This window comes from Oreochromis niloticus, linkage group LG14 (assembly GCF_001858045.2).
Source record: "Oreochromis niloticus isolate F11D_XX linkage group LG14, O_niloticus_UMD_NMBU, whole genome shotgun sequence".
Taxonomy (NCBI): domain Eukaryota; kingdom Metazoa; phylum Chordata; class Actinopteri; order Cichliformes; family Cichlidae; genus Oreochromis; species Oreochromis niloticus.
The window spans coordinates 24,066,518-24,083,248 of NC_031979.2; the positions used below are offsets into that span (position 1 = coordinate 24,066,518).

Here is a 16,731-nt window from a genome sequence, read left to right on the forward strand (position 1 = left end):
GCATAAACATCCAAACCTTCCCCCACTTTCAGCTACTGATTTCCTGCTTGCCTCTGTCTTGGCTGATGGTGTTTACTGTTGGTTGGAGCAAACGAAAGGCAAAAAAAGCATTACAAAGAGGTCATCCTTTGCTTTAGGGACTCGACAGGCTCAAACTTTATTTTTGTTCTTTTTTAACTTTGCAACCTTCAGAATGAAGTGTTTCATTAGGAAATTATCAGCAGGTCAGTCATTAGCTGCAGCCCTCCCTTAATCTGATGAAATGTTTTTTTTTTTTGCTGTTGGTATGTGAAGGGATGAAAATGTTCTGTGCTCTCCAGCAACAGATGAAGATCTCAGCATGGCCTGGCACAGTATCTCTTTCTCTGTCTCTCACATGAACAGACTAACAGCTTAGATAACACACAGTCATGGAGACAGAAAACCTCTTTTTTAAGTCTGCCTCTTTCTGCAGACGTGAATAAACACGTTTTGTATTTTTAGACTTCGTTTACAGCCCACATCTCTACCTCTTACACATGCACACATACACCCAAGCACAAGCTCTATAATTAGGAGCAGAGCAGACCAGTGTTTCAGCTCCACCCATGTAAATGCACAGAAACACAGGCTTCTACGTGTCTCTTTGTATATGTGCATCCATCTCTGACCAGAGATGGATAGGAGTTTTAAATCCTTTACTGGGAGCAAAACACCCTCTTTTCTTAAAGCAAACCTTGTTTTTATCTCCGTCTGCCCTGTTTTTACTTATCCAGCCGGCCTGTGTGTAGTATATATGTGTACTCGGCTCAGCTCTGAAGTGGCTGTGTCGTATGCATTCTGACACAAAGCTATGACATTGGAGGCCGTCTCCTCGCTGCTGCATAAACCTCTATTTCCTCCACAGCACGCTCTGCCACTCACAGCCTGCGCCTCTCTTTGATAGTTTTCATATAGGGTGGAGAGGGGGAACCAAGCAAGGAGGGGGGAAATGGTCTCCTGCTGTAACTTTGGCTGTGTGAAAACATTAGGCTATAATGCCTCCTGACAGCTAGAGGAAGAAAACAATTAGCCTGGAATGGGAGTGGGAACAGTAGTGAAGGACAGGGGACGTCTTAAACGGCGAGGGAAAAGGGGAGAAGGTGAAGATTTGCAGCAGTGTAGTAAAGCGAGTCAGAGCTTAAGCTGACTTCCATGCCGGATAGGATATAACGCATGCTGAAGAGAGGTTTTGACTTTGCATTTTATCCACCTTTCTCACACTGTGGTGAGTCACGAGTGAATAAATCAGTGGAAGGGTGTGCTCGCGTGAGCTTTTGTGAAATCATCAGTGTGAGACAGAAGAGGCAGAGGAATGTGTAGCTGTAGGCTGTGAATTTCCACCTAAAAGTGCCATTTATCTCCAGTCACAGCGGTGCCTCAGTCTAGTTCCTGCTTGCTCGCTTGGGTGACATCACTCTCTGGATCATCAACCAAACTGGCAGCGCTTCCACTTTAAGTACCCAGATGGGATGCCCGTCTCTGTCAGTTTAGCCACATCTATACTATGACAGTATTATTATAAATACACATAGGTGGTGTTTTTGTGTCTGTTTACTGGTTCTGTGGAGATGTTATCAGGCAGCTCATTAAGCTGTACTTTGACATCAGATAAGAGCAGTTTAGGCACCACTCCCATGCAGGCCGTCTAACTTCATAACCTGTGGTTTATCTCCGATGTTTGCGTTGCCTTCGTGCGTAGACTTTGCAGGTAGATAAATCTAAGCAGCAAAACATCTGATTTTGGTATACCAGACTAACTAAACTGTCAAACTGACTTCACTTATTCACCGGTAGTTGGATGTTTGAGGGTGTGGGGTCAGTGTGGGCCTACTCAGTAGACAGTTGGCCAATAGGCACATTAGGATGAATGAACAAGCTGAATCACCATTAGTATTAGAGCTAACTGACTGACTGTTCTTGTGAATCACTGATTTTTACCCATTTAAGGTACTTTATTCTTGTGTTTTGCTTCTGCCAGCTTCCCTTCCTCTCTCACTGGGAAAAAATAGAAGAAAAAAAACAGTCTACTGATAACACAGGTGAAATGCATAAACTGGCTGCACTTTATCTCATTCTTTTATTCTGTGTTGACGTGGTTATCCAGAGGCAACATAAAGCTTTTGATTGCCTGGCTTTTTGTCGTGGCTGGTTCTTTTAGCAGGGCTTTATGTCTCACAAAAACCTTCTCTGCCCCTTCATTCAAAACAGCTGTATGGTGCAAACATTTGCTTATTTAAAACAGAATTCAAACACACGTGTGCAGCATATTGTGTTTTGACCAAAAAAAGAGCGTGAAAAAAAAAAGGGCAACAAAGAAGGCAGCATGAACCTGCTCTTTGTTAAAGGGTCACACAAGAACTTCATTCAAAGGAAAATGAGATCTATGGATGCGCATCTGGTTCTGTTCTGGTTCTGTTCTCAAAATATTGAACTTTTTGAGTAACGCACAAAGTCAAAAAACAACATCTCCCAGCAGAAGTATGTCGTGCACTCAGCTATAAATACATGTAAAGCCGCTTTCCAAACAACTCATTCAACTTTGTGCATGAAAGATTTGTTTTCACATCGCAATGTATAAACACGGAAAAGTCTGAGAAGCTGGAAACAGAGCACACTTTTACAAACTGATCATATTCTTCTTTACCTGAGTTAAATGCCCGACTTGCTGTGAGGAATCCAAGGTTAAGCTGAGATGAAAAATATTCCACGGGAAAAAAAAAGAAAAAAGGAAAAAAAAAAAAAAAGCATCTGCCAGCACTGGCAGACTTTCAGGATACTATGAGAATACAAATATATCCTTTGATATGATTTGGTGAGCTGAGTTTGTGCATGTGTGGACTGACAGGAGACAGAAGACTGCTTTACTTTAAAGCACAGACAGTGCAGTGAGTTGTATAAGGAGTGAGTGTGTGTGTGTACGAGCTTTGGTGTGCGGAGGGTTGGGCATGTTTCAGCGGGTATCTGCACATGGACACACACTCAAACACAGTGCTGGAGCAGTGGTTAAGCCATGGAGGCTGAACCAGACACTAGTGCTCCAGCACGGGTTCTCTACACCTGGTTAGAGCCCTGCCCCCAATCTCTAAAGCGTCCTCCTACTCATTTACATATTAACCATTTTTTATCCTTTCCTATTTGGCTCGCCTCCATTTTTATTCAAACCACAATTCTGGCCTTATGCATGTCCTCTGAGCTCCTGTTCACTTTGACAGGTTCTTGCTTATTACAGCTATCGCTCATTTCAGGCCTCACCGATTTGTTTCCCCCATTCAAGACGTAACTCTAGTGCAACCTCTTTATACAGATTGTTTGTACCTATTTATAGCCTTTATAAATGTGCTCGTGACTTCCCGAACCCTGCAATTTCTTTCTTCTTTTACCCGCCGCCTCTCTCCCTCTATACGTGGCACAGTCTGAGCTGCGGGTGAAGGTAGTCGTTAAGTTGTTAGTGGAGGCTGGCGAATGGTTCAACTGCTGAACTTGTACATAAACACAGAGTGCAAAGAGAGAAAAAGAGAAAGCGATCTCTTCCTTTGCTCTTTTCTCTAACCTCTCGCTGATTCCTCCACATTCTTTTATTTTCCACAGCCCTTGAGTGCTTTTCTGGGGCAAAGCACTCCACAGTTGTACAGTTTCATCTGGCTTGTGGCCTTTTTACTCTTTATATGGTGTAGCTGAGCGACACTTTTGATACAAGTTTCTGTTCATCATCTTCCGACAGCTGGGGAGGAGCAAAGGTGAATCATCACATCTGTCCTAAGATAACTGTTGGCAATATGTAATCTCACACATACTGATAGTTATGCAGTAACAAGCCATTTATGATTACATTAACAACAATTTAGAAGCGAACTGTAGCAGTTTTGTTGAGAATTTACATAAGGATGGAGCACATTCACGGGACACATTAATAAGTTCAATTCAATTTTAATTATATAGTACTCAAGGTGCTTTATATTGTAAGGTAACGACGCTACAGTATTACAGGGAAAACCCCAATAATCAAGCACTTGGTGACACTGGAAAGGAAAAACTCCACATTAACAGGAAGAAACTTCCAGCAGAAGTAGGCTCAGGGAGTGGGGCCATCTGCCAGGGCAGGCTGAGGGTTAGGGGAGAGAGATTCCAAAAACATGGCCGGTCTGACTGATGGCGACCTTGCTACTGAGAGCTCTGCATTCACAGAGGGTGGGCAGCAAAAGCCCTCTGCAATGTCGGGGAACGGCCAGGTCAACGGCGAGTCAACGGCGAGCATTTCCTATAATGCCACTTCATAATTTATTTTCTGTTACAGCTTTCCAAACTCAGTGTCAGGTATTCAAATCAGGATGTTGCTAAAGTAAAACATAGAGATTCGTTTTCCTTGAGTTGAGAAAGTGCTGTGAAACTGCACTAACATATGAAGTAAATGCTTCAGCCTTATCATGACTGTGTGTGTGTGTGTGTGTGTGTGTGTGTGTGTGTGTGTGTGTGTGTGTGTGTGTGTGAGAGCATGCCCACACTTTTAAGCTTGTGCAGGTCTCAGCACAGGCCCTATCTTTTTTTCTTTTCTTTTTTTTTTGCTAGTTTGCCCATGGGGTGTTTTCAAATTGTGTGAGTAAGTCTGGGTGTGTGCACTCTGAGATTGAAAAAGAACTAGCCTGTAGACACAGATTTAATACTTCTCCAGCACGTACCTCAGAAAACACACAGGCAAATTTCTGCATGCGGATAACCATACATGTAGCCCGAGCCCATTTCTGCTTTTTTAACCCTAAGTCCGGATCGGAAGAATAATATTATTGTTCACCTTTGAGGAGTGCAGAGCTAAATGCAGGGTTAGGGGTAATTTACCCCCGGTGTACTTGAGGTCCCTGTGGAGCCCTCTTTGCCACGTGCCTCCAGATTTAATTAGAAACAAATTTTGAAAAATCCACCGGGCTCCTCATCACCATGAATCCTTCGGACGCCACACCTGTAGCTCAAAGGCAGACGCTGAGATTACAGGAGCCAAAAGCCACACCCTAACTAAACACACCTGCAACAACAAGACTTAATACTAAATAAAGTGGAAATAAAACAACGTGTTCAATAACTGTAGCTTTTCATGGCATAGAATACAGTGCAGCCATCACATTTTCCATAAATCTATGGCTTAGTAGTAGCTAATACAACTACTCAGCTGTAATTTTCTACCAGAAAAGCAAAGACACTGAGAACTGAGCAGGATAAATTTGCAGAAAAGCCTTCTATGTGTCCAGTCTGGTGCACTCAGTGCACAACTGATTTTACTGACACTTGAATGTTTTCTGCATTTTTTTATATATAGAAGCAAAAGTCAGTTCTGTTACTACAGCACATTAACTAACCCAGTCTTCAGGCACCAAGTGACCGCTACAGATTATTAGCTCTGGACTTTACTGCATCCCAGGCTTAGATGCTTTTGAAGCTCAAGTGAAGCATGAATATCTCCATCCCACTGGACCTCCAGCGACATACCAGACAGACCCACCCCTGCGTGCACCGGCAGATGCACTGTGGTGGGTTCTGCTTGACAGGACGACTAAATATTTAACAACATTTTAAAAGCACCAGTCTCTCTGTTCTCCTGAGTGTTGGCCAAGACCAGCAGGTTTCAAAATTAAGAGATCTGGACGACCCCAGACACAGAAATAAACCGAAGATATCTTTTGGGAGTGTCAAATTTGCACTTGACTTCTTTTTTTTTGCTTGCTAACAGAGTCTGGCCTTTACTGTATGTGGAAGCTTGGAGATACAATGAAAGATTAAGTAATGTGGTAAAATCTGATGGGCATAGTTCTGCAAAAATAGCAAAAGCAGAGTGGGATTGTCCAGGATATTATTTTATATCTCCTGTCTTTTCTAGTGTTTCACTTCTGCTCCCTGCTCTGGTGGGATTACAACACTAATTCCAATTTCTTATCTAGAGCACTGAAATCCGAGGCCCGGTTTTTCTCAGGCTTTTCCTGGAGAGATAGTTGGATGTTGTGTCACTATCATTATCAAGACCACTTGATCTCTATCTACTACTCCGAGCCTCAATGTACTCATATCTAAGGCACAAGCAAAGATCAAAATGTCTGAGGAGCATACGCATGATTTAATGCGCTTGTGCTGCTGCATGGAGAAAGTAGTAGCTACATGTGGACACAGAGGCCCTCTTTTGAGAGATTTTCCTCCACCTGGGTCAATTATATCACAGCCCACTGCCTGAGGGGATCGAGAGACAGGGAGAGAGAGGGAGCAGATTTTTCCCATTCTAAGGAGGTGATCTTCCACTTTAAGCTGGACAGCAGGTAATGAACATTGACACAAATGTGGCCCCGAACTCCCCGGTCCTCCTCCTGTCCTTTTACTCCCTCTTTCCTTCCGCTCATCCCCCACTTCTCCCGCTGCATTCCTGACATGCCTCAGGGATACAGAGAGGGCCTCCAGGAGAGACAAACAAAGACGCACAACACGCACGACACACTCACAATAGCACTAGGTTGCAGCCATTATGTGTGCGCATCGGGGGAAAAGGCCTTGGTGCTTGCACATCAATAGAGAACACCAATCCAGCCTTTTCATTTGCCCTCACTTAGTTTTACTCTGTGACAACTGGCGATGGAGATCTAGCAGCTCTAAACAATTTTCTCCCACTCCCACCCTAAATATTTTAAAGTTACGCCCTTTTGGACCCATAAACTGACAACAAACCATGAAGCTCTGGCTGAGGCTGTGATTTAAACTGAGTAATGCAATAAATTAGCAAGTGAATCATGACAGCCTCTCCTGCTGGTGCTGCTGGTGAGGCATGAAAGGCCTACGGCACCTCTCTGCTTAATGTCAATGCAACACTGACCTCTTCTGGTAGAAACACTACATGGCCACAACTGGTTTCTTTTAGAACATGTAGAAATTAGGTTAGACAGACGTAACTCTCTAAGGTCAGCAACAAATTGTTGTTATAATGCTGTCAGGACTCATCAGTATGAACTCTTAGTCGTAGATCTATAGTTTTAAAGTTGTCTCAGCTAAATCTGTGCACTTCCTGGACATCCAGTTGAATCTGCAGTAAGATGAACTGATGTTGCTTTCCTGCCCCACTTCATTTCCTTCCAGCTGTACAGACTTCCATAATAGATAGGAGCTGGGCCACATAGCTTAGCGCTACATTAGCTGACTAATCTCTCGACCTTCCTCCAGCTAACCTGACCTCATGTTTCCTTGGTCCGTCTGACACAGATAACTGCTGGATTACAGCTGCCCATTGGTGCACTATGTTTGATGACCTCTGATACACATAGATAAAAGCGGACAAAATCTTAACTCCCAAAAATAACATTTAAAAAAACCCTTGCCCACTCACTGAGGTGTAGTTGGTCTTTCCCATGTTGTGGTTCTGGTTTTGGTTGAGGTTATGGTTCTCCTGCTCTCTGCACTGCAGCCCAGCCAGGTGTCTCTCCAGGGCTGCCCAGTCCATGGTGGGCAGAGGCTCTTCTTCTACCCCTTCCTCTTCTCTGTATCCTCGCATTATCCCCCCAGTCCCCACACTTCCTCCTCCTCCACCACCTTCGCCACTGCCTCCGCCACTGCTGCGACTCCCCCTGCCTTGACTGGTGCTCCGGTGGCTGGACTTAGGAGTCCCCGTGCCTCCCTGTGGTGTGCCAGGAGATTGGGGCTGGTTGTTCCTCGGCAAAATCAGATTGCCATTTTGCTTCAGTTCATCGGGGACGGCTGCGGCTGACGTGGCAGTGCGTCCGCTGGGGGCCGGTGAGGGCGGGATGGTCTTGACATCCTGGAATTCTTCAGCAAGGCTGCGACTGTTCACTGTCTTCCTGTAGCCTTCGCCAGCACTGTCAGCACTCACAATGCCTTCTCCGCCGTCCCCCTCACCAGAGGGCTGTGGAGAGGTATAGTCCTCTCCATATTCACTCTCCCACTCTTCTATCACCTTCTTCTTATACTCTTGGTAGTCCTCATCTTCCTCATAGTCCTCTAAGGTAACCAGGTCCAGAGAGGGGGAGGATTTGTAGTCCTCTAAAGTAGCCAGGTCAAGAGAAGGGGAGCAAGGTGTGACCTTGTTGGAGTTGGACTCTGAGCTGGAGCGACTGGATGCGTCACTCCCCAGGTCCATGCCATCCTCCCGATAATCCTGTAATGAAAAAAGAAGAGACAAAGAAAGAGATTTAGGACTGGGGAGACAGTACCCTAAAGAAAAATGTGGTACAGGGAACATGAGGCATACTGTTGGTCTGACAGAATCAGTGAAATGACATAAAAAAAAGGAGGCGGCAAAGAGAATTTAGGGAAGTGTGTAGACTTAGATTAGTCACACCGGTATTGTGGTTTGAGTCGGGCAACCACAAAAACTTCCTGTCCTGCAGGGAACTTCCTTTCTGCACAACATTTTGCAGTCATTGTCTCTTTTGTACTTGTTTTCCTCTCGCCTTAAATTCGCAGTGCTCTGGACTCTCCTACTCTTGCTTGTTTGCCTAACAGATAATCCCATTCCTTTTACATTCCTGTACATTGTTAAATGTGTATGCGTTCAACGGCTTGACACACGCAGACACAGCGAAGGGAGAGTCTGTGCGGCCAGAGATGTCAGAATAATAAATGCTGCCATTCCCTCCTACGTCTGCCAAGCTCCACAGGGACAAAACAGTGAGGAGCTGAGAGTGAGTGACAACGACATGTCGGTACACAACACACCAAACTGTGACACGAACAGATGAGTCTGGAGCGGATCTCTAACCTTGACTGCGATGCTCCCGCAGCGCCCCAATCTCCACCTGACTGATTAGTTCCCAGCTAATGAAAACGTCCCTGGTGTTTACAGCCGTCCACAAATCTTAACTTGACCTGAGCCTTCTCTCACAGAGTTAGTCTTGTTTCTAAAGGAGCACATTATCATGGAGCCTCAACACTTTTAAAGCATAATGAAAAGCAAAGCGCACCAAAATCTCTCCCAGGGCAAAGAGAAATTAACGACACATTCCTACGCGACCGCATTATGAGCTGAAATTAATTATGAAGATTGCTGATTACTGGTTTAGACCACAAGGACTTGCAGTAGTTTTGCCTCTTGCAGAAGACTAATGAGAGAGAAATGTTAACACAGTGTTATCTTAATGACAAAAAGCTTTCTTGAGACATGGCCACTGGATCACACCTGTGCAGACACCAGGCATCACAACACAATGCAGAAAATATCTACACTGGGGGTGGGGTGGGGGGCAATGTGACTCAGCATCTTAGAGACTAGATATAAAAAGTGCTGATGTGGTGTAGAAAAATAAAGCCTCCCTCCGCTGAGGACGTTGCATTTCTGCATGAAATACTAACAGGTCAAAGAGAATAGGAGAGAAGCTGCTGCAGGGATGCTGTCTGCACCAGATACACGAGCGGGGACACAAAAGATAAGATTTTTGTCATGAAGCACAGCAGGTGGTTCTTACCTAGTTAGAGCAATGTTATGAAAGAAAACTTTGGTTGTGCATAACTACTGAGGTGTTGAGACCTTCAGTTTGACTGGAAGGAGAGCAAATTTAGTATTAATTCCCTGCCTGATGAACAAGTTCAGCACAAGAACGTCTCATTAGTTTAGTTTCCCAGACAGTAACAACATGTAACATCCCATAATCAGTTTCCTGGCATGAAAAGCTCCAGGAGCTTCTTTGTGTTTACAAAAGAAGGGGGAGGACTTAAGGGCACACGACACTATACCTGCGCACTTGTGGGCTAATGCTATAGTAATTGATTAGAGCCGTTTTTAGCAGCCCAATGCGCCATTCGTCACTGTTATGAGATTGTAAAACACAGTGTAACATTTAGGCTTGGAAATATAGCAAGGCTATTCGTATTTTCGGATTCGTGATCAGTTTATGAGGAGCTTACAGAAGACAACAACCTTACCGGCTTGCTCATGAAAAGCCTCACCAGGCTTTCATTTTGGTTTTGCCACCCTTTATAAGTAAAGAAATAGATTCAGGAACTGGGTGGGCTTTCCTCTCCAGCGTGGAAAGACCACTAAGCAGAAGCAGAGTAGCCTATATCCAAGCTACGATCGCGTTTCAAAATCTCGGTCACCAATCCTTCTCTTCAAGTGTTAATTCCCATTTCCTGCAGCCTCCAAACACCGCCGGGTGTCTGCGCGTTAACGCGTCGATACACGACGGTCACGAGAGCCCGATTGAAAATAATTTAATCATTTAAAGTGTTTAGAAAAAATATAATAGAGAAAGAGGGGGAAGGCGCTGTATGAGGGCAGACTGGGGCTGCTAAAGCTGATCCGCCGTCGGATTAAGCGAGCGCAGGCAGACTATAGGCTGGATTCGGCCAACAAAATACGGGAATACATGCAAATTGACAGCTGCACCGATTCCCCTCCATCCCGCAGCAGCCGGGCGGGTGTTTGGGTGTTCGGGGTGGGTGTGGGGGCTGGCCTTTTAATTTATGCCAAAGACTACTCTCACAACTCTGTCGGTCGTCCCCTAGGTTTCCAAAGGGGCATCATCGCATACGCCCAGTCTTTTGCGTGCGTCGAGCTCAGTCCAAGTGACATTTCTCCACGCGTGGCAGCCGCACAATTACATCTGGCAACATATAGTTTATTGAAACAGAAACACCGACTGGAACAAGACAGCACTCACGTCATAAGAAATAAATAAATAAAGGCAACCCGCATGTGTTTCTTCAATTTGCACAGTCATTCATAGGCTACTCAAATGATGTAATGTTCCCAAAAAAAGTCCCAGGAGGAACCCGATGCCCCCGGCAACAGCGGTGACAGAAACGCCCAGATATCACACAATCACACCGCGGATGTCATCCGCTACTGTGACCAAGCTGACCCCTACTCAGTACCACCATTATCGGTCAAAATTAAAGCCGACGCCGGGAGGTGAGCTAAAAGTAGCCTTGATGCAACATCACTGCCATTTAAACGAATCCATACTCACTGTCATCATCTTTGCAGCTTCCCTTCCACGTCTCAAGACATGGTAAAGTGTAAAATCCCAGCTGTTAGACAACGGCGACGGTGCTGACTCGCTTTACAGCAGCTTTATTCTAAGGGTGGGTGTCGGTGGGGCTGGTTTCGCTGGAGAAATTACAGACAGCCGGTGGATAATTCAGTACAGTCATCGCAACTGAGTGTGTAGTCTGCCCACAGAGGAGAGAGCCGGAGTCTGAGACCTCACAGAAAATACAAACAATAACGCGGATGTCTTTAAATCCCAGCAGGTCAACGCTGCTTTCTCTCCTCTTCTTCCCGGCGCGCAGAGATGCCCAGCCGACAGTTTAGCCAGCGCTCTCTCGCTCCCACGTCAGCCGGGAAATAAATAGCCTCTGAGTAAAAGTGCGTCCCCTTACACTGTGGGTTTGCGCACGTTATAGAAATTCCACACAACCGGGCGGCGTTTATTGCTCAGTTATTACTCAGAAACAAGACTTAAAAACTAAGAGCACTACAAGCATGCCGCTGCTCCCCGACAGGCAGAGATCTTATATTTGTGGAGACTCTCTCTCTCTCCCTCCCTATTTAAGTCTGTCGCAGCCTGCCACTCTGAGGAGTGACGACGGAAAAACACAACTAAAGCCCAACCTTCTGCACCCACTGACCTTGCAAATGGTCGAAAGAAAGAGAGTGAGCGAGATGGAGAGATATAAAAAAGAGAGGAAACTATCTAGGTGAATTATTAAACATACGTCTGGTGTTGTGAATATAGAATAGTTTCAGACTTGTTTTAGAGCCCTTATAAAACTCAAGGATATCAAGAACACCCCCCACACCCTGTTGTTACATCTTCTATTTGGCTTCAAACATTTACAGCAAAGACTGTCATTTTCATCTTACACTGAATTACCATTTTATTGGTACACCTAGTGCAATCCAATGCAACAGCCCGGCAATAAATCCAGCCTCATGAAGGTTATAACATTCAGTTTGTGTTGAGATCATGCCACACAGGGGAGTATTCAGGTGATTTACACTGTGTCTGCGTAGCCCCACAGCCAGATAGCCACGCAAAACGTGTTTAAAAGGCCATTAAAGGTATAAGCAAAATCAAAACACACTGTAATAACAGCACCTTTACTGTAAAAATAAATACTTATTCAGCTACAGCACAAAAGAGGAAGTTGACTACCAAACACTTGATTGCATATGGCTATGCTGCACTACTGGAATCCTCGGGTATGCTCACATCTATACAGCTTTTCCAAACAAGAGAAAATATTCAGTGAATGGCAGTTCTTTTGTTGGGGTCAGAGGTCAGAGAAGATGAGATAGGAAGGCAACAGTAACTCAACCATTCATTACAAGCAAGGTATGCAGGAGAGCATCCCCGAACACACATGTGCAACTTTGAAGCAGATGGGCAGCAGAAGACCACACCGAGTCCAACTCATAACTGAGGCTTTGATTCATATCGGCTCAACAAAATTGGACAGCAGAAATGTTGCCTGGTCTGATGAGACTCTGCACTGCACCATGTAGATGGTTAGGTCAGAATTTGGCTTAAACAACATGGAAGCATTGATCCATCCCGCTTTGTATCAGCGGTTCGGGCTACTAATGGTGATGAAATGGTGCGGGGAATGTTTCCTTGGCACATCTTGGGCTCCTAAGTACCAGCAGGATAACGTGCCATCTTAAACTGGTTTCTTGGACATGAAATCAAGTTCACTGCACTCAAATGGTCTCCACAGTCACCGGATCTCAGTCCGGAGGAGCACCTTTAGGATGTGGTGGAATGGGAGATTCACATCATGGATGTAGAGCCAATACATTTGCAGCAACTGTGTGAAGTTGTCATGTCAACATGGACCAAAATCTCAGAAGAATGTTTCCAGCACCTTGTTGAATCTATGCCGTGAAGAATTAAGGCATTTGAATGTGTTTTGGGCTGTTGGATAGACAAAGAAAAAAAATCAGTGACAGCTCTATTTTCATGGGCAATCACATTTTCAAGAAAAAAAATCATCAGTAATGAAAATAATTGTTACTTGCAACTCTAAATTGCACTAAATCATATAATTAACGACATCAGTCAGATGGGTGTAAGACAACTTTCCACTGTGATTGCAGCAGATGCTCACTTCTTTTTCGGCATGTATTAATCTGTATTAATGTTGATTTTATTTTAATTGATTTATTTTTTTCCTTCGTAGGGACGGCTTTGATTGGATGAAATCACTAAACCAGTCAAATGAGTTGTCTCGCACACACACACACACACACACACACACACACACACACACACACAGATGTCAGCTGCAGTGTCAGAGCTGAAGAGGGGTTAACACCAACTTGGCATGATATCTCCATGTTGCATTCTGTTTCTTCTTGCAGCAGCTGGTAATTTACATAGCACGAGATCGAGATCAAGCTAAATGTCAATGATAACCCAATCTCATCCACCGCAGGAGTAAAATGCAGTCCAAAGCTTTTTTATAATGAGTGTTTTGATTAGAGGCCGGTTCTGTGTCTCTCGAGTGGTAAGCCAAACATTTGAAAATATAAAAGCACTACAGCGATGATGTCGAGAATCTCTCAGTCCCTCACAGCTTTACCCTTTCTGCACGGCCGGCTGGGCTCTGCAGAGATTTGTAGTTTTTTTTGAAGGATGGGAGCTGTCTTCAGATATGGTGCGTTGCATATATAATAGTAGCACAAAGGAGTTCATCCATATAATAAGAGAGCAGTACTTCAAAGACCCCTGGCTGAGCCTGTCCTTACACTGCAGTAGGGACAGCACTAGTAGGGATCTCCCTAAAGAGGAGACAGCAGGAGTCCTGCCTATTGGTACCACTCCATTCCCCACTGCTGCTTTCAACTCTCTTATCAGCCCTTCCACTCCACCCCTCTGCATTTCCTCCCTAATTCCCCAAACATTAATCGGTCATAGTCAAGTAAAATGAAGAGTTGTAGAGTTAACTCAGAGCCTGTAAGGCGGATAAACTGCTTTGGGGGGGGTTATCCTGTAGAGAATTTGAAGACTGTAAGTTCATATGCTCACCAGGCAATTAATTTATCATTAATTTGTCAACAGGAGGGCAGCATTGTTTAGGTCACTCTTGCACTCATGCAGGCACACACAGTTTGCTGTCTTTGAAGTTTCCATTCCTCTTTAGCGTCAAAGACTCTAAAAACAGTTTTGACATGGCATCCTACCCTTCAGTGAGTTGTTCCACAAAACAATAAAAGCAGCAACAAGCTCAGAGCCAGGAGGGCCAGATGAAGACGTCCATGATCTGTCACATCAAAGCTCTGTGATGCATGTCCTCATCACACCTGGCAAAAAAAGATGCCTTTTTTTCTGTACTTTTGATTGAGGAGGTGGTCAAAGATAGTTCACCATGCAACTCTACCATCGCCTCAGATCAGTCATTCCTCCCACTCTTGTTTTTTCCTCCTCTACTTTGCTAAGAAGCAGAGGTGCGGTGCCTGTCAAACTGCCGGTCACCCGGCTTTACCAATCACCGAGGGGCAGGAACATGTGGAAAAACAGCCCATTCTAGATCTACAGTATCTGGGAAAGCTTTGCTCTATCTGCCAGCCTACCAGTCCATCCGTAGCAGATATCTGGCAGAAATCACTGAAGGCCCATTACTGACAGAGAGATAAGGCTGGAGAAAAGAATGCCCCTCAGATAATACTGAAAAGTCAGGGAACATCTTCCTCTGCTTATATCTGTCTCACAGGCATTTAAAAAACAGGGAGCTCCTGACAGTCAGCGAGAAATTGAACCTGTCTCTGGCTTGTCAGGAACTCACTGACTCCAATGGAGAGACACCAAAAGTGACCTTGGAGGATTCTCTCTTCTCCCTCTCACTTCCTTCTTTTCGGGGACTGAGAAAGGGAGTTCACCCTGAAATAAAACTCTGACTGAGCCAGCTGACAGAAAATGAAACATCAGAAACATGACTGTGGTACAACCTGCAGATGGGAAATGTCCTGCCTGGTTATGAGTAACACGGGGCAAAAAGAGGCCAGACACTCAACACACAGTTCTTTCACAGTGTCATGTCTTTTTTAGGTGAAGAAGACACAATCCTGGCTGTCATGAAATCTTTATACTTCACTGCATACTCTGTCCACACTTCCCACTTAAAGCTTGTGTGTCAAGAAGTTGTGCTCTTTACTACGGTGAGTACATATGCAGATTTCTACCAATACTTCGGGCTATGTTGTTACCTCCTCCTCAAAACTGTAACTATATAAAAACATTAGCAGCTCAGCTTAGGTTGCTAGTGGAAACTGTTGATAACAAAGGCAACTTGAAGCAAGTAAGTGGTAAGCAGTCTTCAGTAAAACACATCTAGCAAGGCCATTATCATTGCACAGCCACTCTTCAAAACACACTGCTCTCTGTCACAGTGAATAAGTTGTGACATTTACACAGAAACTGCATGGCAGTATAAAATGATAACAATGAAAAAACAGGAAGTGTTATAAATAACTATAGCTGTATGAATAGTGACTCTGCATCACAAATAAATTAACAAATATGAGCAAAGTTAAGTAGGAGAATATAATCAAACATGCAAGAACACAGCAAAAATTGTAAATATTTAAGACTTCAATATTTCCAAACTGCTGCAGCTCCCTAAGAGTGTCTATTAACACATCCAAAGTAAAATGTTCTTCAGTGTTGGTGTCATTTGAGTGAGTGTATAAAATCAGCTCAACTTGCTAGAGATCTGATTACACTCAAATTCAATTTTTTGGTCACACCAGCAGTGATGAGTCTGTTTGTTAACTGCAGGAGGAAGGAAACAATGTGCAACACTCGTATGTTGGGTGGATTCGTGGAAGCTGCCACTAACCCAACATCATAACAGCTGGACAATGCCGCACTGTTTTCGAGACACTAAATTATAGGTAATCACTTAAGAAGGCACGGGCAGACATATAATGACATACACTGCAAGCCTAACTCAAACCTTAACCAGCAGGTGAGTAGACCTTTGGTGGGCACACCCGCCAGAAGTCTACTGGGCACTGCCCACATTGTTTTTAAAATGGTTTTGAAGTTAAAGAAAGAACGCTTGCAAAGCCTAAAATGTTTTATTATTAAGTTTGAACATGTTTGAAAAAGTGCTGAAATAACTCCACGAGCAGGTGCTGTTATACGACGACTGGGCAGTCCTTAAGCTTAAAGGAGCTTGGGTTTGAATCCATGCCAGACCAGTTCCTGTATTTCATCCCCGTCTCTCTACTTTCCTGTCTCCTCTCGTCCATCTTATCCCCAAAAAATGAACTTTAATTCAACACTGGGCACACATTTCAATATAAACCTAAACATTGTGTCAAATGTAATAAAAAATACATATTAAATTACAAAACACTGATGTGAGTTATGTTACTTTTGAGGCATACTCCTATTCAAATTACAGTTCCATTCTGCTATATAAATAAAAATGGTGACAGACTAAATTGTCTGGAAAATCAGTTAAAAACCTATCAACGAAAGTAAACAACAAGACAAGAATATCTCCAGTAAACGCTAAATCTGATCATTCAAAATATAAGCATCAAATTATTGTAAAAGTTATATAATAATGTTATTTTGTCTTTACAGAACCTAAATTACAAAATGTATTAGACAAGCAACAAAAGGAGCAGATAATAAAATAGCACATATTCCATACATCCTACATTACAATGAAGCGTTAAACTCTCCCGTGCAGTTCTAATACACCCCAAGTCATTAAAGGGCG

General features: G+C 44.0%; 1 protein-coding gene across 3 annotated transcripts in view; it reads right to left on the bottom strand.

Annotated features, from left to right (window-relative positions):
• Positions 1–16,731, bottom strand: part of schip1 (schwannomin interacting protein 1) — a 214,385-nt gene that overhangs the window by 31,444 nt on the left and 166,210 nt on the right. Inside the window, exons 1-2 of one of the 3 annotated variants that reach the window (XM_005459317.4) lie at positions 10,968–11,518; positions 7,373–8,158 (exon numbers count right to left, since the gene is read on the bottom strand). In XM_005459317.4, coding sequence (XP_005459374.1) covers positions 7,373–8,158; positions 10,968–10,976 — 795 coding nt within the window. In that variant the 5' untranslated portion in view covers positions 10,977–11,518. Of the gene's footprint in view, positions 1–7,372; positions 8,159–9,921; positions 10,174–10,967; positions 11,519–16,731 lie in introns of those variants that run through there. The other 2 variants (XM_005459316.4, XM_005459315.4) reach the window with 2 other exon arrangements.